The following is a 24,427-nucleotide window of genomic DNA, read 5'->3' as shown; positions in this document are numbered from 1 at the left end:
AAAAAATCCTGCATTATAACAGCAGCAGCCCAATTAACTTTATACCCCCCTTAAGGAAAAGATTTCCATCTTACTTCTACAATAGGATGCAACTGTTGTAATTCCAACCTTGCGATAGAAGCGTGTTGACATTGATAGCTGAGGTGGGTGGGACTTGAGGTTCTAGGAAGAGGCACACACGCGAGATAGAGAGATGTGAAAAAATTGGCTTTTGTTTTAATTGATTTTGAAGAAGGGTGTTTCAATCTCTTGAGTTTGTTCACCTAAGCAAGAAGCATGTGCTTGTCACATGCAATAAAATTCCGTCAAACATAAAAACAAAAGTAACACCATGGTGATAAGCGTGATAGTTTAGGGTGCAAAATGTACATTCCGATAATTTATGGTGTAAAGTGCAATCTGGTGCATAGTTTAAGGTGGTAAAATGTAATTTTCCCGAAATTAAACCCAAAAATTCTTTCATCTTTCTTCTCCTGCCTTCTAGGCAAACAGATATTTTAGGCTTTTAGCTTAAAATTTATAGAACGTTCAAGTACTGAATGGCATCTCCTCTAACCATAAACAAGGGTTAAGGGTGCACTCAGATTCAATTCCTGGGTGCTCGAGTTGAATATAACAATCAAAATAACTATTTATAAAATACTGAAAAACGTAATAAAAGCTGATACCAACTGAATTTTTAGACTAAAAAAGAGAGATGGGGGATATCATTACATTTACAATATGTGCACATGTGGAGAGTTTCAAAGAAAAAAAGAGAGTACTTCCAGAACTATATATTTACACATTACATGCACTCATTTTAGTAACTACTACTAGACTTTCCCCATGACCTGAAAAACCGAATCATATGGTCATAAACATCTTTCTTTGCATTTACGCTCAAAAGGAAATCTATATGACCATAGTTCTCGAGATAAAGCAACTCAGGCTTGGACTGCAATTCCTTTAGAGTGTGCTGCAGATCCGTAACATCAGCTAAATCATCATTGCCCCCATAAGCTATCCATAGAGGCAATGACTTGGGTATGTGACCAAGATCGAAAATAGGGGGCTTCAACTGACCGTATAGCTTCAGGTTTTTGATCAATCCATAGTCATACTTGGAAAACTTACCTTTACGAATCACTACAAGACACAATGGAGATTATTGTAACAAAACTGCCCAAAAGCATAAAGCATACCCTCTGCCTCTCTTTTCCCCAAGAAAATAGAGCTTTTTTTTTTTTTTGGGGGGGGGGGGGGGGGGGGGGGGATGAAGTTTCTCTTCAAGCTAAGTTATGTTAACAAAAGCATATGATAGATTTGAAAAAGACATTAGTTCCACTTCCAATAAACAAGTACCGCAAACAGGTTAAAGAAAAGAAAATATTTATCTTTTTTTATTCTAAAGAAGAGCCCATTGAAGTTGCCTCTAGGTAAAAATCTAATTTATAACCATCTTGATCTTAGCTGACAACCAATTTCCCCCTTTATGTTCCATCATAATTAAGGGGGGGGGGGGGGGAAGAAGAAGTTGTACACAGGATTTCTATTAATTAATTGTAAGACAATCATTTAACACCAAAAGCTTAGTATAAGATTAAAGAAATGCACAAACTACACCCCACTCTGTCAATAAACAACAATAAAATTATCATGGAGGTGGTATTCCATTCAACAATAAATTGGAGTATTACCCACCAAAACCCTCCCTCTCCTCCCTCCCCCCCAAAAGAAAAAGAGCAAGAATTGCAAAGAAAATACTACAAAGGTCAAAGGGGTGCAACACTGCAACTCTAGTCATGTGCATTATAAACACTCTTTTTCCATCTCAAATTCTTCAATCAAATTCATAGATATTACATACGAGAGCACTGAACACATATAAAAATTTATATAGTAAATATATAATACCTTTGTTTAGTGATTAGTTCACATATTCTAGAGGCTAAATCTACCAAAATATATATGGTTCTTCAAGTGCATTGCAGACTTCACCGGGTTATTAGCTTATAAATTAAACTACAACTTATAGCAGTACAAAGAGCAATGCCATGAGAATATGATAACAAAATCTGAAGCATTCCTAAAATATCAGCCTCAACACTTTTGCAACTATCAAAGTGCAAAACAAGTTTTTAAGAATTACACAAAACATCACACAAACTACTAGAATTTAGTCTAAGAGGATGATAAACTGACAACTACAGAAGGCAGCTAAAAGAAAATCTGTAGAACATACTTTGGAAAAGATGACGCAAGTTCTTTGAAGATGATGGGTGTGGTTCATATTCAAGATAGAAATCCACACGCGAGTTATTGAAGCAACAATTCTTCCCTGCAACATTATTGAAACACCTTCAAAAGAAGTTAAATGAAAATAAACACATATATCAAGCATTTATAATATAGCATAAGAGCACCTTCCCCAAATTTGGTTTCATTAAGTTGCTAAATTATTACTTTCAAAGATTATAAATATGAACCCAAAACCTATATCTATTTCAACCTTGTACTATTAAACATATACACAACTTGATTAAAAAGAATAATAAAAAACAAAAAGTTTGGTCTTCTTTAACGATTGTACAAAACCATGTACCAAGTTATCAACTCATTGCAGTAACTATTTTATCAAAAGAATTTGCACATCCAAGAAAATGAGATCCAGAATCCTAAAAGAATGTGGGCATGCAAAGCCTGGCATGTGGGAGTGAGAAAGTGGGGATGTTATTATGCCTACAAAGGTAGGACCTAAGCATTCAATTTTGGGGTTGGCCAATTCACTTTACATGAAGTCCTTCAAACAATATTGTAATGAACTCTAACTCAAATGGCACATCCTTACCTTGTAAGAATAAAGTGGAAAGTGAGATCGAGCGCTCAAGATTCTCCAGGTGTGTGGGTGGGTGCAATTACCCAAAAAAAAGGATATTTCAAGGCCCAATATTATTGGACGGATTTAGCTCAGCCTACCCAATTTTATCTTATAAAGTAACTTTGTTAAAGATCAAATTTTAGGCTGATACAGTGTGTATATTAAGATGTCAAGCGTGCTTGGGAGGACAGGTACTGTAGCATTACATGGAATTACGCATGGCAAAGGTTTTGGTGTTTTATGAAACATAACAAAGAATTGAAATCCTTTTACAATTGTATCCACTAAAAATAGTTTATGGGTAAATAATGAGAACCTTGTTAAAAATTTGGAACTCCTTAAAATTTCTAAGAACTTATGGATAGATTAAATAAAAAAGAAAAAAAAAGAAGAAGAAGAAGAATTAGAAGCAGTCCCTAAAACAAACAATAAACCCCCCCCCCCCCCCAAACAAACAATAAACCCCACTTACCCTAATCCATGTAAGTCCCCCCCCCTCTTACAGGTTTTCTAGAATCAACCATAAAGTACTGTAATATTATTATTAAAAAAAATCATTCTCTTCTCCATAAAGACCCAAAACAGCAAAGCCATACTCAAAACCTGAAGTAAATTGAACCTAAATATCAAAACCAACACTAACATCGATGTCAACAAGCCCCATTGCAAAACTTGTCCCAACACTCAATGAATTCATTGTAGCAAGAATAGTTTTATCATTCTCTTTATCTCATTCTCTTCTCCATAAAGACCCAAAACAGCAAAGCCCTACTCAAAACCTGAAGTCAATTGAACCAAAATATCAAACCCAACACTAAGTTCAATGTCAATGAGCCCCACTGCAAAACTGGTCCAGACATTAGACTCGATGAATTCAATGTAGCAAGAAGAGTTTTATCGTTCTCTTTATCTCATTCTCTTCTCCATAAAGACACAAAACTGCAAAGCCCAACTCAAAACCTGAAGTCATTTGAACCTAAATATCAAACCCAAAACTAACTTTGATGTCAACAAGCCCCATTGCAAAACTGGTCCCAACATTAGACTCATTGAATTCATTGTAGCAAGAAGAGTCTTAGCCTAAAGTCATCCCATATTTTTCAACTCCATCACTTAGGGAATGGAGCTTGTTCTTAGAGAGAGAGAGAGAGAGAGAGAGCTGGTATTAGTAAAAAGATAAATTCTAAAAGGATGTTATTTTAGTAAAAGTGAAATATTTCATGTGTTGAATTTTAACCTGAAACCAGATGTGAAATAACTAAGTTAATGTACATAAGTTATCCCTATAATTTATCAGAAGAGAAACTGATAATTTTAGGTCTATTGATTGATATTGTAAAGAGAGTTGATAACTTGAATTAAATTCTTTATCAGTTAGAATAATATTCATGTAAGGTTATTCCTCTTAAAAAAAGAAAAAAGTATAAACATATTTTCTATAAACATATTGAGGTTGATTAAATTATTATTTTTGAATAAATAATGAAAAATAAATTAACTATATAATTTTTAAAAAAAAAAATTTATTTAGAGTGTGCATCAATTGAGCAAAAATCCTAGCTCCACTATATGGCAGAGACATGACTTCTCAAGCATGCATGAATAGAGGGTGTTATTTTGAAAGACATGTGGCCTATTTGCATGGATAGTCACAGTTAGTTTTTAGAATTTAAATGTGGAACCGCCATCAATCTCTTGTCTATATAAGAGATGGCAATACACAGAAAAGGAGATCCCTCTCGAACAACTAAATAAAATCATTATGTAGTCTTACCCTAGTGTTATAGTTTCTCCACCAATGAAAGGTTTAATGCTTGCAATGGCTAGGCAATTACCAAAGGAGCAGTTTATGGCAACGGCTAGTAAAGTTCTTTAGGAATAGCTTTCAAAAGTCAAGCAAAATTCCCTGAAGTTCCAAGGAGGGGAGAACCCAATTCTTCCTTCTTCATTTCCATAATTCCATTTCTTTTCAGTTTCCAAACTTGGGTATATATTTGGTAAATAGGAACTAAGCATATTACATAGCACTTTCACTTGAACAAGAAATTGGAGAAAGAACGCTTCCAACAAACATGTCATAATGAATGTGAAAACACAGTGCATATATAGAGCCATGTCCAAACACAAATATGCACACATGCGAGGAGAGAGAGAGTAGAAGAACCTGTTATGGAAGATAGCAAGTCATTGCAGTCTACATGGCCATCACAGATGGAATCCATGAGGTTGATCCCCCAATCACTGAAGATCATGTAGAAGTTCAACACAACACACTTAATACTAAAGCCTAAGTATAAGCAAAAGAAGAATAATAGGATAAAAGCAGTTTATAACCTTCTGAAGTCGAGTTCATGAATGCCCATGGCGAGAATCATCTGTCCAAAGCAAATATATCTTGGTCATTTTTAACATCAGAACCATTTCTACCATATCATCCAATAATGGCAGATAGGGAATACCTGATCAAGATGCATGTTAACCATTCTTAGTACAAACGGAGCACTGACATGTCCCAAGTATGATATTGGACACAAAAGAGCAGCAGCTTCAACCATTTCCACTATATCTGGCTGAGTGAATGCAGCCAAAGACATGATTGTCCCCTGAGCAAAAAGAAAATTAAGTATATAAAAACGCAAGTAGCCAAAAGGCAAGAAGAGTATATAGTAAAAGAAGAGGTGTAAGACCTGTGAATGTCCAACAACAAATATTTTGGTATTTGTTATTGAATTTATGTAGCATATCATATCTGCAAGATCATGAAGAGCCAATTCCTGCCAACTCCAATCCCAAAAATCCTGCAAGAAAAACTTAAGTTTAGCCTAGTCACATTACAGATAAGCAAAGCATGTTTTAGACGCCCAAAAAAAAGAAAAAAAAGAAAAAGAAGAAGAGTTTTGAAGAGAATTTCTATGAAGTTTTCTTAAATCCTTTTTGTCAAGGTTCTAATTTGTTCATGTTCATTTACATATCAAGGTAAGTTTATCTGGGGATTGACTGGTATCCTGAGACTGTATTTATGTTGCATGTCAGTCTCACTAGGAATAATTATACTCAGCCTCTATATGTATTCCTTTCCTAATCCCCTTCATTGTCTCCCCTGCCCCTATGAGATTTTCAATACTCAACCCTCACATAGTGATGCAAGAAGAATGGCGCACCTACTGTTTTAGTTTCTCACTAGATTTTTTATACTATTTACAAACAGTTATGATAAATTTGTTCATTCACTAAATGCAAGGAATTAATAAGAGAAGATAATGACTTTTCACATGCAATTTTCAGGCACTCCGCTACTACAACCAACTAAAATTAAATGGAAAAAGAACTTAATAATAGGAAGAGAGACAAATCATATAAGCTGCATAAACCTTATCTTTCTCTGATAAAAATACATGCCCATGACTCCAACGTGTTCCACGCACATTTCCTACCCAAACATCGAAACCATGATCTGCAAGGATGAAGCCCAATGATTGTTCTGGCGAATCCAGAAACCACGCATCACCTGCCTGTTTGTATTTAAAATCTAGGAAACAATGAGATCAAGTAAAGCCAGTAAACTAGTTTCTTCTTAACGATAACTACGTAATCCCATCGTTGAAAACTTATTCAAAGAATGCTTTTAAAGAAACTTCGAGGCAGCACTCTCATGCATACCTTTATGTAACTGTTGTAATCACCAATTGTAGGAAAATTAAAAATCTTTCATTCTTTTCCAAATAAATACAGTTGAATTTTATTGAAAAGCATATATTAAGTCATTGGGAGTGTAAGTGTGAAATATTTATTGTAAACTATACTCATGCCCATTTTTGGCATTTTGTTGCCAAATATTTAGTTTTTACCCAAAAAAAAAAAAAAAAAAAAAAAAAAAAAAACACTAAAAAGGTTCTACCCGAAGTTATTTTGTTAAGTAATCCCTTTTGGAAATTGGTTTGCTAAACTCAAGTTCCAAGCAGATAGCCGCCGTCTGATTGAAAATACCACATCAGACAATCCACGTGAGAAGCTAACCTTTTGGAACTCGAGTTAGCTAAACTTGATTTTCACTTGAAACTCGAGTTTAGCAAACTAGAGTTCCAAAAGGTGTAATGTAACTAAATAAGTTTGGGCGGAGGCTTTTCAGTAAAGCCCCTATTTTTAAACATACAATTTTCTTTTTCTTTTGTTTCTGGTCACAAATGTATGCTAAAAGAGAGAGAGAGAGAGTTTACCATGAAGAGTCCATGCTGAAGCAGAACCGGAGGACCCCGTTGTTCGCTTATATTCCCAGTACGAGAAGACACGCGATGAAGGGCCAATAAGTAACCATCCTTTGTTTGAACCTATAATTGAAATGACTAATGTAAGAATACATTTTTGTAAGGAAAATCTTCAAAGCTCACATGGTCACAGGTTGCTAAAATTGGTAAAAACAAAAAAAAAAAGTTTCTGAAAATAGAAACTAATTAAGGAGAGAGAGAGAGAGAGACCGTGTGTTCGGAGCAAGGATAACCGGCGGGGAGAATGAGATGGTTACACAAAGTGTCGTTTGGCAATCGAGGGCGGAGACTGGGAATTCCGGTAGGTGTCGCGGCGAATTGTGCGGCGGCGATTTGGGACGAGAAGAGACAGAGGAGGAAGCTTCGCACAACCACCGCCACTGCCGCCACTGACTTCGCCATTGTCAAAAATTTGGATAAGGAAAGGGAGTGCTTAAAACACAAATATACCCATTACAATACGTTTTCGGACACAGAATTTTGCTTAAAGCGATTGCCACTACATGAGACGCACCGTTTTTATTTTTATTTTTTATGTTACGAGTGAAATAAGAAAGATAAAAAATAAATGAGAGAAAATAAGTTTGTTAAGGAAAGAAAAGATGGAATTTTTTTTTTGGTGGAACCTAAAGGCATTTTCTTGCCTAGCCACCAAAAATTCATCTCTCAAAATCGGAGAGAAAATATAAACGAAAACTCCATCTCACCTACCCACCTACCACATCCCATGGTCCATATTCTTATCTTCCTTGCCTTGTCTTTGTTAAAATTTAAGTATATAAAAATAAAATTGAATGCTCTATATTTCGTTGAGAACTTTTAAAAATAACTAGTGTATTTCGTGCATATGACGGATGTATTTAAAAATAATTATATATGATTTGAAATCTAATTGGATTTAGACTCTTTAATTTTTACCTTTAACAATTTACTTTTTATAAAAATTAACAAATTAAATGGGACACATAAAGTAAAATTGAACTCCAATTAAAATTCAATAAAAAATTTTATTGAATTTAGACCTTTTGATTTTTGCACATAATAATTTACTTGACAGGAAAATTTAAAAATTCAATGACACGTGACACAAAATTAGACTCCAATTTAGAATTTAATTAAATTTTCTCTTTGTTTTAGCTATTAATATATATATATATATATATATGACTTATAAATTTGAATTCTTTTAGTTATATGATTATGTTTTTTTTATGGTTTATTATATTGGATTTCTTGTTTTTTACATTAAATTAACTAATTTGGCACAAAAATTTAAAAATTTAAATTAGATGAGACACGTGGTGCAAAATTAAACTCTAATTGAAATTCAATTTTTACCTAAATTAATTCACTTGGTACAAAATTCTAAAATTTAGATTAGATGAGACACATGGCGTAAAATTAGATACTAATTGAATTCCAATTTGAAATTTAATTGGATTTTCTCTTTGGTTTTCCTATTATTATATATATAGATTATAATTCACACACATTTATCAATGGAAATTAAAATTCAACATGATTTGGGTCGAAGTTATGAGCACCCAAAGTGGTTTTTTTTTTTTTTATTTAATTTTTTTATCAAAATTTAGTGTGCGTTTGGATTGAGATGAAAAATTAAATTTATTTTACTATTCAGTTTATTTTTGCAACTATTTATAGGCTCCACTGCACTTTTTGGTACTATTCATAGGCCCTACTATATTATTTCAATTAACTTTTACCTTTATCTACAATACTTTCAGCAATAAGTTTTCAATTTCAGCAAAATAAGCGATATCCAAACATACTCCTAAAATTCGGTTAGGTTCCTCCAACTTATGTTATGTGAATAAGAAAAACCGCAAAAACTTTTATATAGTGCCCGTTTGGATTCGAATTATAGCTGCGTCTGCGTTTTCTGATTTTTTTTTTTTCAGCCATACTATTTGACTAAGTCAACCGTGAACAGTGCATCCGTGTATTGGTCATGAACCCACAAATTTTACTTTTCAGTAACTTTTTTATTAAAAATGAGTCTCACGATACTATTCACACATTTAAAAATTATTTTGCTACAGTGTTTTCAATTTCAGCAAAAATAAGCTCGATTCAAACGGACCCATAATACACAGGTCACATGTAACCTTAATCAAATGCCAACTTCTCTGTATCAAATGATACCAAATTATATCATTCATATCAAAATTCTTCTTTTTTTTTTCAAAATTCAATAAATAAAATTAACGGTTGCAAAAATAATATGATTTTCACTTTTCATTTATTAGTGTGATACTTATCCAAACATAATCTTTTATCCAAACATAATCTTTAATACTGCTAACATAAATAACTTCGACTTATTTTTAGACAAGTCCAAAAACCGACCAGATTCATTGTACACAACTGTGTTTTTATTAGTATCTTTTTTTCCCAAAAGTCCTCTCTCACTCTATTCTCATTCCTCATCCATCACTTCAACGAATAATCGCAAGACTCACGCCTCTTCTTTTCGACCATTCTTCCCCCCCCCCCCAAAAAAGAAAAAACCTCGAATAACGCCAAACACTCTCACTTCTCTTTTTTAGACTAAAAAAAAAGCCACTACTTTGTTCACCACTGCTCACAAATCACAATGGCTTTCACAGAGTTCAGGCCTCTGGACGAGAAGTCTCTGATCGAGTACATAAAAACCGTGCCCGCTCTGCACTCTAAGCTCGGTAACAACCTCGACGACATCAAGGTTAAGGAGGTCGGAGATGGCAACCTTAATTTCGTCTTCATCATCGTTGGCCCTGATGGTTCTTTCGTCATCAAGCAGGTCTTTTTTTTGTTGTGTGTACCTTTTGTTTTTCATGCTGTGTGTGTTTATAGATTTTCTGGGCATTTTGCATTTTATTGGTTGGGTTAGAGAGCACGAATTAAAGAAAGAAAAAAACTTGGAAATGGGTTTGTTAGAGTGTACAGTTTTGTGAAGAAGAACCAAAAGAAGCTTTGAACAAAGTGGTTATTGTGTGAAAGTAATTCACTTTTGCGAAATGTATTGGATTCCAAAAGAAAAAAAGATGTTTTGTAATGTTGTAATATCTGCAATCTCAGTTGTCACTTAATAATCATCAAAAGGCGAGCTTGGTTACTTGAAAATCTAGCTAAATTCATGGTGTTTAGTCCGTTAGAATAATGGTTAAATGATTAAATTCTGCATTTCCTAATAGCTTGAGCTTTTTGGGACAATCGGTATGTATTTCAGCGCTTGGGGTTAGCTATAATTTATCATATACTTGGAGATGGTCTTTGGTTGTTGTGTCCTCTGTTGTAATTTTTTGTGCTGTGTGATTCTGCAGGCTCTTCCGTACATACGTTGTATAGGGGAATCATGGCCGATGACTAAGGAAAGGGCATATTTTGAGGCGGTGGCACTGAGAGAGCAAGCTCGCTTGAGTCTTGAGCATGTCCCTGAAGTTTATCATTTTGATCGTACTATGTCTTTGATTGGCATGCGTTACTTAGAGCCTCCACATATAATTCTGAGGAAAGGGTTGATTGCCGGAATTGAATACCCCTTGCTGGCAGAACACATTTCAGAATTCATGGCAAGGACACTTTATTTCACATCCCTCCTTCATCGTTCTACCACGGAGCACAAACGTGCTGGTGTGTGATATTTCCTATTGAAGTGTGAGCCTTTTATATTGTAATTTTGTATTACTATTGGTTTCATCATGTTTTATATAATCTTCTACATTATGAGTCTGTTTTCACAATATATATATATATAATTTAATGTTACAACACCTGAGTTGCAACACTGTGTTGTAAAAGATAGTGCAAGCAAGAGTATTCTCACCCCAATCAATTCTAAAGCAAACTAATGATTGGAATCAAACCTCCACCAACATAGTTAGATGCATCAGCACCTTCAAACATACTATCTTCTCCTTTTGGTGTTACAACACAGTGTTGCAACTCAGGTGTTGTAACATTAAATCAGCTATGGCTAAGCCTGAACGTTAGTCTGGAAAATTGACCACAACTTGTTTTGATTTGTTTATTTGTGATTTACCTATTTTCCCTTACTATGAATTTATTTTCCACAATTTTTTTATGTTTGGTGTTTGATGAGTTTATTCAGAGCATGATTGTCATATATGGTAGTCTAACTCATGCTTGTTCTATGCAGTTGCCGAATTTTGTGGGAATGTGGAATTATGCAGGCTCACTGAGCAGGTTGTTTTTTCTGACCCTTACAAAGTTTCTGAGTATAACCGTTGGACTTCCCCTTTTCTTGATCTTGAAGCTGAGGCTATTCGAAAGGACAATATTTTGAAGCTTGAGGTTGCGGAATTGAAATCTAAGTATAGTACCTTCATTGTGGTTGTTTGCTTTTTATAACATGTGGCAGCAGTTCTATTGTTTGTAGTGTTTTATGATATTAAAGAGTTGCCATCCCTTTAGGTTCTGTGAGAGAGCCCAGGCTCTTATACATGGAGATCTCCACACTGGTTCTGTAATGGTTACTCGTGAGTCAACTCAAGTTATAGATCCAGAATTTGCATTTTATGGGCCTATGGGTTTTGACATTGGAGCATTTCTTGGAAACTTGATTTTGGCTTTCTTTGCACAAGATGGACATGCTGATCAAGCGAATGACAGAAAAGTATGTCCTGTTTTATAGTAACTACCTCTTTGTCTTTATTTTTTCTTTTGAAAAGTAATTTTATTGAAAAAATGTGTGAGCCTCTCTGTCTTTAATTTAATGTTTGTTATTTCTACAAACCATTTATTTTACTGTAAAATAAACTGTGCAGAAGGTAATGCCAGTATCTATCAGAAAAAGAAGAAAAATCTAACGCCAGTAAATAATAAACATGTTACATTCAGATTTTCCACCTGAATTTTCTTTTCTTGCTTGGACTTTGAAACTGTGTTGAAATTTCACTAATTTTTCTCAAAATATGGGAAAAGAGAGAAGGATATATGGGAATATGGAAAAAGATTCCCCCTAATAGGGGTGAGCCCTTTCCTTTACAACAACACCACCAAAAAGAACAAAAAAGTGTTAGTGCCAAAAAGCCCTTTCCTTTGCTTGGCATAGTTTTTTTTTTTTCACCCAAATTATCCATAAGCCATTTTACTCCGAAATGGCAGTGTAATGAAGAGTAAAATTTGAAAATGAATTTACACTCAAGCAAACAAACAGAAGAAAATGTTATTATATAAGAAAACATTGTCCATTGACGATTTTATGTCGAAAGAAATAAAGTCTAGTAGTAGTAGTATGTTAGAGTTTATATGGCCTGGTTTTTTCATCATCGCAGTGTTTGTATTTGGATATGTTTTGGAGCCATTCGTGGTTGAATACAGTATTTTTATGCTCTTTCTTGTTTCTTTTAAATAATGTTATTTACATGCTATGTATGTGGGTGTATGCTTTTTGTTGTGTTATGTACTCAGTTTTAATTGTAGTATGTAATTTTAATATTTTTCCCTGGATCCGCATTTGCTTTTTAGTGCATGTTACTTCTCCTGCTGGATTACTATCTGAAATTTTGTCTATCCACAGTAATATTCTTTATTTCTATGCTTTGAAGACCTTACTGCTTCTCTTAATAATTTTATCCTATATATCTTAGGATCTGTTGCAGTTCCATCATTGAATATGCTGCCATTAATTTCTGTTAATTTTGGAGAAAATTGTGTTAGGGTCTTTCATTAACCCTAGCACTGGTTTTATTATACTTGCTTAGATATTAATATGCAAATTACGAGTATTCCCCTCTTAAGTGGCAACAAAAAGAAAAGAAAGAAAGAGTGTGCTTAAACTATGTGTCCCAAATTTCTACAACTCCAGTTATGCCAGCATGAAATAATCATGTGAAGTTCATTGATGGATTTGTAAGAAATATGAAAAGATGTTTAATCCGATTATAGTGAAGATAAAGTACTTAAGCTCAAAGTTACTATGGTTTATAGTCAAACATTGTATACAGAACTTGTGATCATGAGTTCATTATGAAGTGCTGGACAGTTGGAAGGAAATGAAGCCTGATTCGTATAATGCTTCTACTCTATTGATATAACATCTTTTTCTTTTGGTGAAGTTCTTTGCTGTTGGTTGTTTTTAAGGAAACTATCTATTACAGTTTCCTTATGTAAAAAGGATGACTTGTAGCCCTGCTTGTAGGTGTTTACTTATTAGTTCTGTAACTCTCTATCTATTCTTAAGGGTCATATCTGATATTTAAAATAATTGTGCAGACATATAAGGAGTGGATTTTGAGGACAATTGAAAAGACTTGGAATCTTTTCCGCAAGAAATTCATTGCACTTTGGGATGAGCACAAGGATGGTTCTGGTGAGGCATATCCTCCTGCAATATATAACAATCCTGAGCTTCAGCAGCTTGTACAAGAGAAATTTATGGATGATCTGTTCCATGACACCCTTGGATTTGGTGCTGCCAAAATGATAAGGTAACAAAACTGACTACAGATTTTTGGTTTTCACTCTATTTTCTGTGTTCTGTGTGTAGAATTTTTCAATGTTGATTCCTTTTACTGCTTTTGAAGGTTTAACCATATTACTTTCAAATATTAGAGCTTTCTCTATTTTAGAGTTTAACCAATGGGCTATAACTCAAATGGCACTACCTTCTCTCATAATAATGGGATGAAGTTTAGTTGTGGGTTCAAGACCCATTGGGTGCAAGTGTAGCTTATCAATTTATTATTATTATTATTATTATTTGTTTTTATAAAAATTACTATCCTCAAGGCAGAGGGTTTTGTGCATCTCTAACAGAACTTAACCTCAGAAGCTAACTAACTCATTGATGGAAGATTTCCAAATTTCAAAGAACTAAGAGTACATTTTTATTTCCATAATTGAAGTTATTTGTTTATAATCATTAATAATCAATAAAGCCTTGTCCACACCCTATCAAATCTTTTTTGCATTATGGATTGCTTTGAGTTTGTTGTAAAGCCAATCATGGACGCATTTTTTAAGCATGGAAATATGTTACATAGATTAGCTTCTAACAATAAGGAGTCATTCGTAATTCACTTTTCTTTCATATTATCTATTGAGTGAAAATATTATCCCTATGTAGTTTCTAGATGGAAGATGGTTAACTAACAGAAAAAAGGCAATGGCACTGCATATTTCATATTCTGCTAATGTTCATCCTTTTAAAATCTCTAGTGAAATTCTTCTAATAATGTGTTGATTTTATCTCCTATAGCTGATTCTTTTTGGGCATCTTCTGATTGACAGGAGAATTGTTGGTGTCGCACATGTTGAGGATTTTGAATCAATCACTGACGCTAGCAGACGAGCAGATTGTGAACTCCGGGCCCTTGAAGTGGCAAAGTTGCTTCTCAAGGAAAGGAGAAAATTCCATGCCATTACTGAAGTTATTTCAGCCATGCAAAAATTCCAGTCATAACTAAGTTTTTGCTAAATGATAGTTTGCTTGAATGTTGGGGTTTTCCAGACAAGAATTTCCAGATATTTGTAGAATGAATTGTTACCATGTGTATTGTAATGTCAACGTTAAGACAAAGTAATAAGATTTCCTTTTTTTTGCTGTTATTTTGGTTGCTTCATTGCTGTGAACTGTGATTGCCGAAGGTGCTTGCTTGTTATTAATATGATTCTATCATTTAAGTGATGGGCGGGCCTGATAATTAATACTTTGAATGGTTCTTTAAAATGCTTTTTGTAGCACCCAGAGAGCTTTTGTATACAATGGCTATTAAAGGCTTTATACGCGATTGATATTTGGTTAAATGTGTTGGGGGCTATCATTGTCAGAAGAAATATGCTAGGCCTCAGTTATTGTTTTGGGACCAAGCAGGAATATTGTTGTGGATTTTATCCTTGAAGTTACTCCTCAGAGCCGCAGGTATGCAGGATTATGAACACATTCACATACTTATTAATTATTTCTAGAATGAGCTCCCTGGAAGTTTGAGTAGCATTCCTCCAAACAGAAATAAAAAGATGTTTCGAGTGTCTTCTGTTAAAAAAATTACTGTTCTAAGATGTTGATTGACTTGGCTTCCATGTGTGTGTGCATGCTCTTATTATGTTGAAGTAAAACTTATTCACCTCAAAGTTCTTCATTAGGTTTGTATAAGGGTTTTCCAATTTTTATGGCTTGGCAGCTCTTACTTGAGACCCTGATCTACTCAATTTGTTGAAGCTTAATTGTATGGTTTTGCCCTAGCATCAGATTGGTCAAGACAGGTGACACTTGGCCCTGAAATTAACCTTTCAAAGATGGTCAGATGATAATTATATCGGACCTATTTGGATTTGAAGGGAAATTCAAGACCTTGTCCATGTGTCAGATATCTTGCACATGCCTTAAGCTAAATCAGATGTCTCCTCTGATGTCATTGATATCCTAGTTAGCAAAGCCCTTTAGGTTATTTGGATATAATGCTGTACATGTTATGTTTTACTTAGAGAACAGAACAAGATGGTAGGTTCGATGTCTCTGTTATGCGAGTTGCAGCCATGAAATGAAAAGAAAATGCTTTTCGCGACTTTAGTTCCAGGCTTTGCTTCTGTACGTAGCCTTAATTGTCACTCTATAACTGATCTACTCTCTTAAGTCCTACCTAGCAGCTCAACAAAAAATGTTAAAGATGTGTAGTACCTTCTCTTCTTGTGGTTGAGCTCCACCACAAACCCATTCCTGAAACTGTTACAGCAGTTGAGAAACGTGGCTGTTGCCTCTGATCCCAATTATGATATCTGTCATAGACCCAATGTGGTGTTGCATACCCTGCCTCGATCCTCACAAAACTTTCAATCCATTTAATTGATCCTCAAGGAGTCTGCCTATTCTCTTTTATCACCAGACTAGCCAGTAATATAGTTTGCGCTAACATGAATTTTGTTGTTGCTAGTTTATGCTACACAACACAACAGACAAAGCTCATTCGCTGCACATTCTTTTCTGCTGATATTCTCTGTTGGAAGAGTCTGCAAATGATTTCTGTGGCAGATTTCAGCGGTCGGTTGCTGTATCCAGCTCCAAACTCATTAGCAGTCTCTTCAATCTCATTATAAAAGCGCATCCACCAGGGACTGAACTGAAGCCACCTTGTTGGTCTTGCACTGCTTCAAATGCTTGCATGGTTGCAATGATTATCAAAGAAGTAAACTGTAAGGTTGAATTTATTCAACCATTTAATTGGCTTTATTCCGTGCCAAATTTGCTTGTAATTCAGCATTTAGTAACCCTGTATTTAGGTGGGTTTGATGTAAGGGTAGTAAGTGAGATAGAGTGAAGATTGCTCAAGAGTGTGCAAGAAAACAGAGACTCGCAGCTGGGACTCGCGGGTGACTTACGGCTGCAAGCCGCCAGACGCAGCACACGTGCCAAGCATGCTGGAAGGTGAACAGTCATGCAAGCTGGAGTACTACAGGACAAAACAGGACAACTGGCCATACGGTTATCTCGCGACTGGATCTCGCGACTTAGTCAAGCCGCGAGGTCAAGCCGCGAGCCACCCCTGTTTTGTTAAACCTGACGTTTCACATTCCTCTCCCACTCTAGTATAAATACCCCTTTTACCCACGATTGAAAGAGAGATTCCAGAGGGAATTTTGAGAGAGAAACCCTAAAGAAAAACAAGATTGATTTACCCACAATCTATACCTTAGAGTCTCTTCAAATTCTTCATCTCTCTTCCTCTCCATTGTCAAATCTTTGAGAGGCATTATACCAAACCTGGTTCTCACCATCATCATCACTGTGAGACAGTTGTTTGGATTTCTGGGAAGCAGTTAGGAAGGAACCAATCTTCATTGGTTGATGCTACGGTCTAGTAGCGGAATCCGGGAAACTAGAAAAGAAAAAGGTTCGGCGCAACCTCGTTGGAGCAAGAAGCTTGGAGGGCTTAGGTGCACTGGATAGATTAGGCTTGGAGGGTCTTTTGCTGTCCATGTATCCCAACTGTATTTTCTAGTGGATTGTTTACCACTTGGAGGGCGGCGGAGAGGTTTTACGCCGAGGGTTTCGGTTTCCTCTTCGATAACACATCGCGTGTTGTCTTTGTGTTTGCATCTTCCTTCCTCTCTATCTTTGCCTTTTTATTATCTGCTGTGGATTTTATTTTGTTATGGCTTAGATAGTTTTTTAACCAATTTCATATTATAGCATATGTTAAGTTTCCGCACACTAGTTGTTTAACATATTGCTTGAATTGGTTAAGTTGGTATTTGGGGGTCTAAACGTTCAAAGGTGTTTTTACACGTTTTTGAACTTTCATAAACAAATACTTAATCTGAGCCATGGTGCTATTTTTGTGCGAGTAAAGGAAGAGTCTGCAATTGAGAGGATCAAGACTCCACTTCTCTTTTTTCTGCTCACGTATGTGGTTCGACCCCCTTTCCCCTATCATCGGCTCCAATATATGGATGTTTTTTTGGAACTGTGTTTTGTAAGTATTCATCAGTATAGTATAAAGAAACATTGAATTAAAAGTTAAGTATATAATCTTGCTGTTTAGTTAATAAAAAAAAAAACTTTTTGAAATGTTTCAAATTCAACATGATTTGGGTGAAAAAGTCTATGAACTTTGGAGCTTTAAGATTTAATCTCATTGTGTAAAACTGTAAACACAAAATTTCTCAATAGCAGAAAATCAAACAATTGAAAAGAAATATAGTTTGCAAATATAAATTGTATTGATGAATAATGAGTACAATCTCTATTTTAATTGGATGAATTTCTCCAGAGTTTGGACCTCTTGAAGACTTGGTGTTCAAAATAAGAGGGGATGTCCTCTATTTATAGTGATTTCAGAGATTAAGTTCTACTTTGAATTGATATACTAAAAAGTATGTGGTAGACTTTTGATTGGTCTAAATTCTTCTTAGAAATAATTATTTCTATTTATCTATTTTGATAAAAATAATAATCAATAAAGATAAATAATTATCTCTATTTAATTTATTTATTTTAATAAAAATAATTATCTATCAATTTTGAATAAAAAATTTATTTTTATTTATTTATTTTAATAAAGATAATTATCCATAAATTTTGAATAAAAAATTTATCTTTATCTTGTGAGCCAAATGACACATAACAAATTTTGATATATCAATGTGATGTCAATTTGAATCATACACGTCATCATCTAATTCAATTAATTTAATGACATTAATTTAAAATTTGCCTCTAAATTTTGATGTGATATTTTATAATTGGCTTAAAATTTTTCCTCCTACAAAAACATAAACGGAAGAAAAAAAAAATTTATCAAATTCTTGTATTGCATATCAAAACTTATGATTTATTGGTGTATATCCAATGGTCCCAGTTTTCAATTTAAGATGAGAGAGAATTTCCTTTTGGGTAGCTATGTATGTAAGTTCAAACTTCAAAGAACATGCCAAAAACATTTTAATTTTTCTGTAGTTTTCCAAATGGAGAATCCAGTTCTTCCCACCTTCTTTGAACAAGAAAAACCCGCATACTTTTATGTAGCCAATTACCAACTTTGTCTCTCCTTTGGACTAGTCTTACTCTTACAATCGACCAGATTCAATGTACCCAACCATTTGCTTATTCTCTTTTCTTAATAAAAGCCCTCCCATTCACTCTCACCATCCAGGTGGTTCACGGATTTTGTGGATGTCTTATGAGTATGAGTAGGGAATGGAATAGTCGGATGAGACACCATATCAAAAGAAGTCGTCCTACTCTCATTAGTGACTAGTCTCATCTCACTCTTCATTTGATTCATTTTGCGTTTCCACCAATAGTGATTCAACCTCTTCTTTTTTATATCATATTCATTGCTGCTCAAAATGGCTGGGTGTTGGAGAAATGAATAGGTAGGGGTGGTCGGTTAGATGAGTTTTGAATTTATATGTTTACCCATTTGAATACATATTAAATATTCATTATTCACCCCCATTTAATTTAATTTAAGCAGGAATCAACTCAACTATTTATCTATTTATAAAACCAACACACCCATTTAACCAATTATTATCATTAAATTCATGTGCATATATAAACACAATATATATTATATATAAATATAAATATAATTATAATTATTTTAGGACTCTCTAGAATTAAAGCCAAAATACCCTAAATGACCAAAATACTACTAGAACCTTGAAAATGGCCAAAATACCCTTTAAAACTTTGAAATGCCCAAATAATCCAAATATCCCTTAAGACTCCAAAATGACAAAAAATTAAAACACCTCTAAACCTCCAAAATATCCATGGAATGCCCAAAATGACCCAAATACTCCTAACCGTCCAAAATGACTAAATATCCCTGACCTTCTAAAATGACCAAAATAACTTTGAAATGTCCAAAAAAAATAATACTAGGGACACACCATTTTCCATTCCGTACTTAAGTGTTAAATCATAATTGGTGCATAAATTAACATAAAATGCTCAAATTTCTATGATGGAATCTCGTAAAAGTGTTGAAATCCAATCACGAGTTGACACAAGTAGTGTAAAGATTTTGGTAATGTTGAAGGTTATGGAGTATTTGGTTTCATGGGTTTTTGATCACTTTGAAAGGTTAATATTGTTAAGTAAAATAAATTTTTTTAAGTTTTACTAAATGGGCAACTCAATGAATTACCAATTAATACCCATCTATATGGAATACCAATGTACCTTTATTCGTTTGGTTGATTTATAAGATGCAATTCACAAGCAAGTTAATGGGTTTGGATCATTCTTGCCACTCCCAACTTTTTTAAATTATTATTATTATTTTTTTTGAAATGGATTTATTAGCATGTACAATTCAAAGAAGACCCAAATAAACTTTGAATAAAGAGGTTAAGATGTAAAAATAATTTACTTTCGTGAAACATATGAATATTAAAGAAAGAATAAAGTGTACTCTTAATACGATTGGCTCATCTATTGCAAGCTATATTATGCAACTGAAATTTCACTTAATAATCATCAAAAGGTGTATCAATCTTGGTTACTTGAACATCAAGCTAAATTCATGGTGTTTAGTTGTTATTATCAAGGTATATACAATTAGAATAAAGGTTAAATGATTAAAACTTGAATTCTCTATTAACTTGAGCTGTTGGGATACTCAGTAATTTATTATGATATTTTTAAGCTTTTGTGGCTAGCAGTATTTATCATATATTCTCTCTGCGTGCTCCGGTTCAACTACTTGGAGGTGATCATTTGTGGTTGTGTCTTCTATATTGTTTTTTGTTGTGCCATACGGTTTTGCAGGCTCTTCCATACATGCGTTGTATAGGGGAATCTTGGCCAATGACTAAGGAACGGGCATATTTTGAGGCAATGGCATTGAGAGAGCTGGGTCGATTGAATCCTGAGCATGTGCCTGAAGTTTATCATTTTGATCAGACTATGTCTTTGATTGGCATGCGTTATTTGGAGCCTCCACATATTATAGTGAGAAAAGGGTTGATTGCTGGAATTGAATACCCCTTGCTGGCAGAACACATGTCAGAATTCATGGCGAGGACACTTTATTTCACATCCCTCCTTTATCGTTCCACCACGGAGCACAAACGTGCAGGTGTGTGAACCTCAATTCGTAATTTTGTATTGTTATTGTATCTGGCATGTATTATATGATCTTCTCCTTTGTGAGTCTTTATTTCACAATATGACCATATCTTTCTAGACTATATATATAATTGCAACTGACTATGGTTTAAGTTTTGCAAAGTAACTTCCATCCATGTGAATGTTTAACTCTGTTTTTTGAATGTGCCGATGCATCTAAGTAAGTTGGCAGAGGATTGATTCTTATCAATTTAAAATTGGTTGGGATGACAATAGTCTTGCTAGCACTCTCTTCTACATTTTGTGTTGCAAGTCAGGGAAGATTGATCACAACTTGTTTTGATTTGTTTATTTGTTGTTTGCCTTTTGCTCTTACTATGAATTACTTTCCTTAAATTTTATGTCTTGGGTTGCGAAGAGCCTTGTAGCTCAATAGATACTTCTTGGTGTTTACAATGAAGACATCCAGAGTTCAAATCCCACTTCCCCTAACTATAATTATCAAAAAGAAAAGAAAAATGTTTTGGGTTTGATGAGTTTATTCAGCGTGTGATTGTGTTGTAATTAGATGTAAATGGTGTCTCATATTTATATGGTCCTTATTGTAATATGACTCATTCTTGCTTTATGCAGTTGCTGAGTTTTGTGGGAACGTGGAGTTATGCAGGCTCACTGAGCAGGTTGTTTTTTCTGACCCTTACAAGGTTTCTCGGTATAACCATTGGACTTCCCCTTATCTTGATCGTGATGCTGAGGCTCTTCGAGAGGATAATGTTTTGAAGCTTGAAGTTGCTGAGTTGAAATCTAAGTATAGTACCTGCTCACTGTTGTTACTTTCTTTTTGTAACATGTAGCAGTTCTATTTTTTCTAGTGTTATATGAGATATTAAAGAGTTTCTTTTCCTTTAGATTCTGTGAGAGAGCCCAGGCTCTTCTACATGGAGATCTCCACACTAGTTCTATCATGGTTACTCAAGAGTCAACTCAAGTTTTAGATCCGGAATTTGCATTTTATGGGCCTATGGGTTTTGATATTGGAGCATTTCTTGGAAACTTGATTTTGGCTTTCTTTGCACAAAATGGACATGCTGATTAAGTGAATGACAGAAAAGTATGTCCTGTTTCAGTAACTGCCTCTGTCTTTATTTTTTCTTTTGAAAAGTAAATAATTTTATTGAAAACAAGTAAGAGCCTCTTTGTTTTTAATTTAATGGTTTTTATTTCTAAGAGTCATTTCTTTTTCTGTAAAATAAGTGGTGTAGAAGCTAATACGAGACTGCCAGTAAATAATAAACACGTGACATTCATATTTTTTGACTGATCTTTCCCTTCTTGCTTGGACTTTGAAACTATATTGAAATTTTCACTAATTTATCTCTGTGGGAAAAGAGAGAATGGAACATGGAAAAAGATGCCCCCTTAGTAGGAGAGACCCCTTTTCTTTACAACAACTTCAACAAAGTGTAGTCCCAAAGGGTCCTTTATTTACTTGGCATAAAATATTTTCTCCCAAATTATCCATAAGCCATTTTACTCCAAAATGGCAGTGCAATAAAGATTACAATTGAAAATCAATTTTCACAATAGCAAACAAACAAACATAGCTTCTTGCCTACATTATTATTTTGTATGACATTTACCCCACAAGCCCACGTCGCTATTTATTTCTTGTAATTTTTTTTTCCTCTCAATTGATTAGGTAGTGGATGGACAACCTTCTATCCGACCTGTTTGATGGGTGGGGTGTAACAATTTTTTCTTTTGGTGAAGTTCTTTGCTTTTGTTTGTTTTTTAAGGAAACTATCTATTGCAGTTTCCTTATGTAGAAAGCATGACTTGTAGCCTTGCTTTGAGGTGTTTACATTATTACTTCTTATTCTTTAGCTGTTCTTAAGGGTCATATTTGATATTGGAATTATTGTGCAGACATACAAGGAGTGGATATTGAGGATAATTGAAGATACTTGGAATCTTTTCCACAAGAAATTCATTGCACTTTGGGATGAGCACAAGGGTGGTTCTGGTGAGGCATATCTTCCTGCAATATATAACAATCCTGAGCTTCAGCAGCTTGTACAAAAGAAATTTATGGAAGATTTGTTCCATGACACACTTGGATTTGGTGCTGCCAAAATGATAAGGTAACAAATCTGATTACAGATTTTTTGGTTTCAATATATTTTCTGTGTTCTGTGTGCAAATGTTTTCAATATTCATTCCTTTCACTGCTTTTGAAAGTTTAACTATATTGCTTTCACTTTTTAGAGCTTACTATCCTTAAGGCAGGGGGTATTGTGCATCTCAAACAGACCGTAACCTCTAAATGCTAATTGATGGAAGATTTTCAAATTTCAAAGAAATTAAGAGAATATTGTTAATCCATAATTGAAGATATTTGATTATAATCATATTCTATAACAATGAATCAAGCCTTGTCCCCATATTTTTGATCATTTTCCGGAATCATTTGCACTAATACAAAGGCCAAATATCCTTGTCAATAGAAGAATGCGTTTCTTAACAAACTCGTGGCACCTGATTTTGTTTCTTTGGTGGCCATATTGAATCAATAATAAACCTTCAGAAAAAATATTGAACTAAGACTCATTGATAATTTTTCTTTTCACTATGGATTGTTGTGTTTGTTGTAAAATGCCAATCATGGACACATTTTCTAAGCTTGGAAAATATGTTAGATTAATTAGCTTCTGACAAGGAGGAGTCATTCGTAATTCACTTTTATTGCATATTATCTATTGGGTGAAGATGTTATCACTATGTATTTTCTAGATGTAATATGGTTAATCAACAGAAAAGGGCAATGACGCCGTATAATGAGTTCATATATTTCTTATGAGGGATAATTTTGCTAATGTTCATCCTTTTAGAATCTCTAGTGAAATTCTTTTTCTAATGTGTTGATATTAACTCCTAGTATTGATTCATTTTGGGTATCTTCTGATTGACAGGAGAATTGTTGGTGTTGCACATGTTGAGGATTTTGAATCAATCACTGATGCTAGTAGACGAGCAGATTGTGAACGCCGGGCTCTTGAAGTGGCAAAGTTGCTTCTTAAGGAAAGGAGAAAATTCCATGCCATTACTGAAGTTATTTCAGCCATTCAAAAACTCCAGTCATAACTAAGTTATTGGTAAATCATAGTTTGCTTGAATATTGGGGTTTTGCGGACAAGATTTTCCAGATCCTTTGTAAATGAACTTTTACTATGTGTGTTGTAATGTCAACATTAAGACAAAGGAATAAGATTTCCTTTTATTGCTGTTGTTTTGATTGCTTCAATGCTGTGAACTGCGATTGCAGAAGGTCCTTGCTTGTTATTAATATGATTTTATCATTCTCCACTGCCCATGAAAGTGGTGGGTGGGCCTGATAATCAATATTTTGAATGGTTTTGTTAAAACTTAAAATGCATTTTTTTAGCAGCCAGAGAACTTTTGTATTAAATGACTGTTAAAGGTATTACCACTGAATGAATCAGCATCTCATTATTCTTTATACACAATTTATATTTGCTTAAACCTATTGGGGGCTATAATTGTCAGAAGAAATATGCTAGTCCTCAGATATTATTTTAGCTTTCAACACAATAAAATAATATAAACATTACAATAAAATAAGATATCTACTACAACAAAATAAGATATCCACTACATACAACTATCATAGCCACACACACAACCGGGCAAGGAATAATTTTTTTTTTTTTTTTTTTAGCTCTAAGCTATAGTGAACTTCCATAG

At 34.2% G+C, this 24,427-nt stretch overlaps 2 protein-coding genes across 3 annotated transcripts; one reads left to right on the top strand and one right to left on the bottom strand.

Moving 5' to 3' along the window:
• Positions 1–682: 682 nt before the first annotated feature.
• On the bottom strand, positions 683–7,638 carry LOC115968338 (triacylglycerol lipase 1). The gene is made up of 9 exons (XM_031087715.1): positions 7,336–7,638; positions 7,078–7,188; positions 6,232–6,372; positions 5,548–5,658; positions 5,320–5,463; positions 5,195–5,235; positions 5,025–5,101; positions 2,225–2,320; positions 683–1,128 (listed from the first exon to the last, which is right to left on the bottom strand). Exons 1-9 carry the CDS (start codon positions 7,525–7,527, stop codon positions 803–805), a joined length of 1,239 nt encoding a protein of 412 aa, XP_030943575.1. The 5' UTR covers positions 7,528–7,638; the 3' UTR covers positions 683–802.
• A 1,850-nt stretch (positions 7,639–9,488) lies between these two features.
• On the top strand, positions 9,489–23,966 carry LOC115968214 (methylthioribose kinase). Of its 2 annotated transcripts, none has more exons than XM_031087529.1 (6): positions 9,489–9,925; positions 10,449–10,758; positions 11,285–11,459; positions 11,560–11,761; positions 13,363–13,577; positions 23,635–23,966. In XM_031087529.1, exons 1-6 carry the CDS (start codon positions 9,740–9,742, stop codon positions 23,804–23,806), a joined length of 1,260 nt encoding a protein of 419 aa, XP_030943389.1. In that variant the 5' UTR covers positions 9,489–9,739; the 3' UTR covers positions 23,807–23,966. The 2 variants fall into 2 exon arrangements, with proteins under 2 accessions (XP_030943389.1, XP_030943388.1); XM_031087528.1 differs by lacking the exon at positions 23,635–23,966 and adding an exon at positions 14,380–14,708.
• Positions 23,967–24,427: the final 461 nt, after the last annotated feature.

Source organism: Quercus lobata, chromosome 11 (genome assembly GCF_001633185.2).
Source record: "Quercus lobata isolate SW786 chromosome 11, ValleyOak3.0 Primary Assembly, whole genome shotgun sequence".
In the NCBI taxonomy this organism is placed as follows: domain Eukaryota; kingdom Viridiplantae; phylum Streptophyta; class Magnoliopsida; order Fagales; family Fagaceae; genus Quercus; species Quercus lobata.
This window is presented reverse-complemented; position numbering and strand designations above follow the sequence as displayed.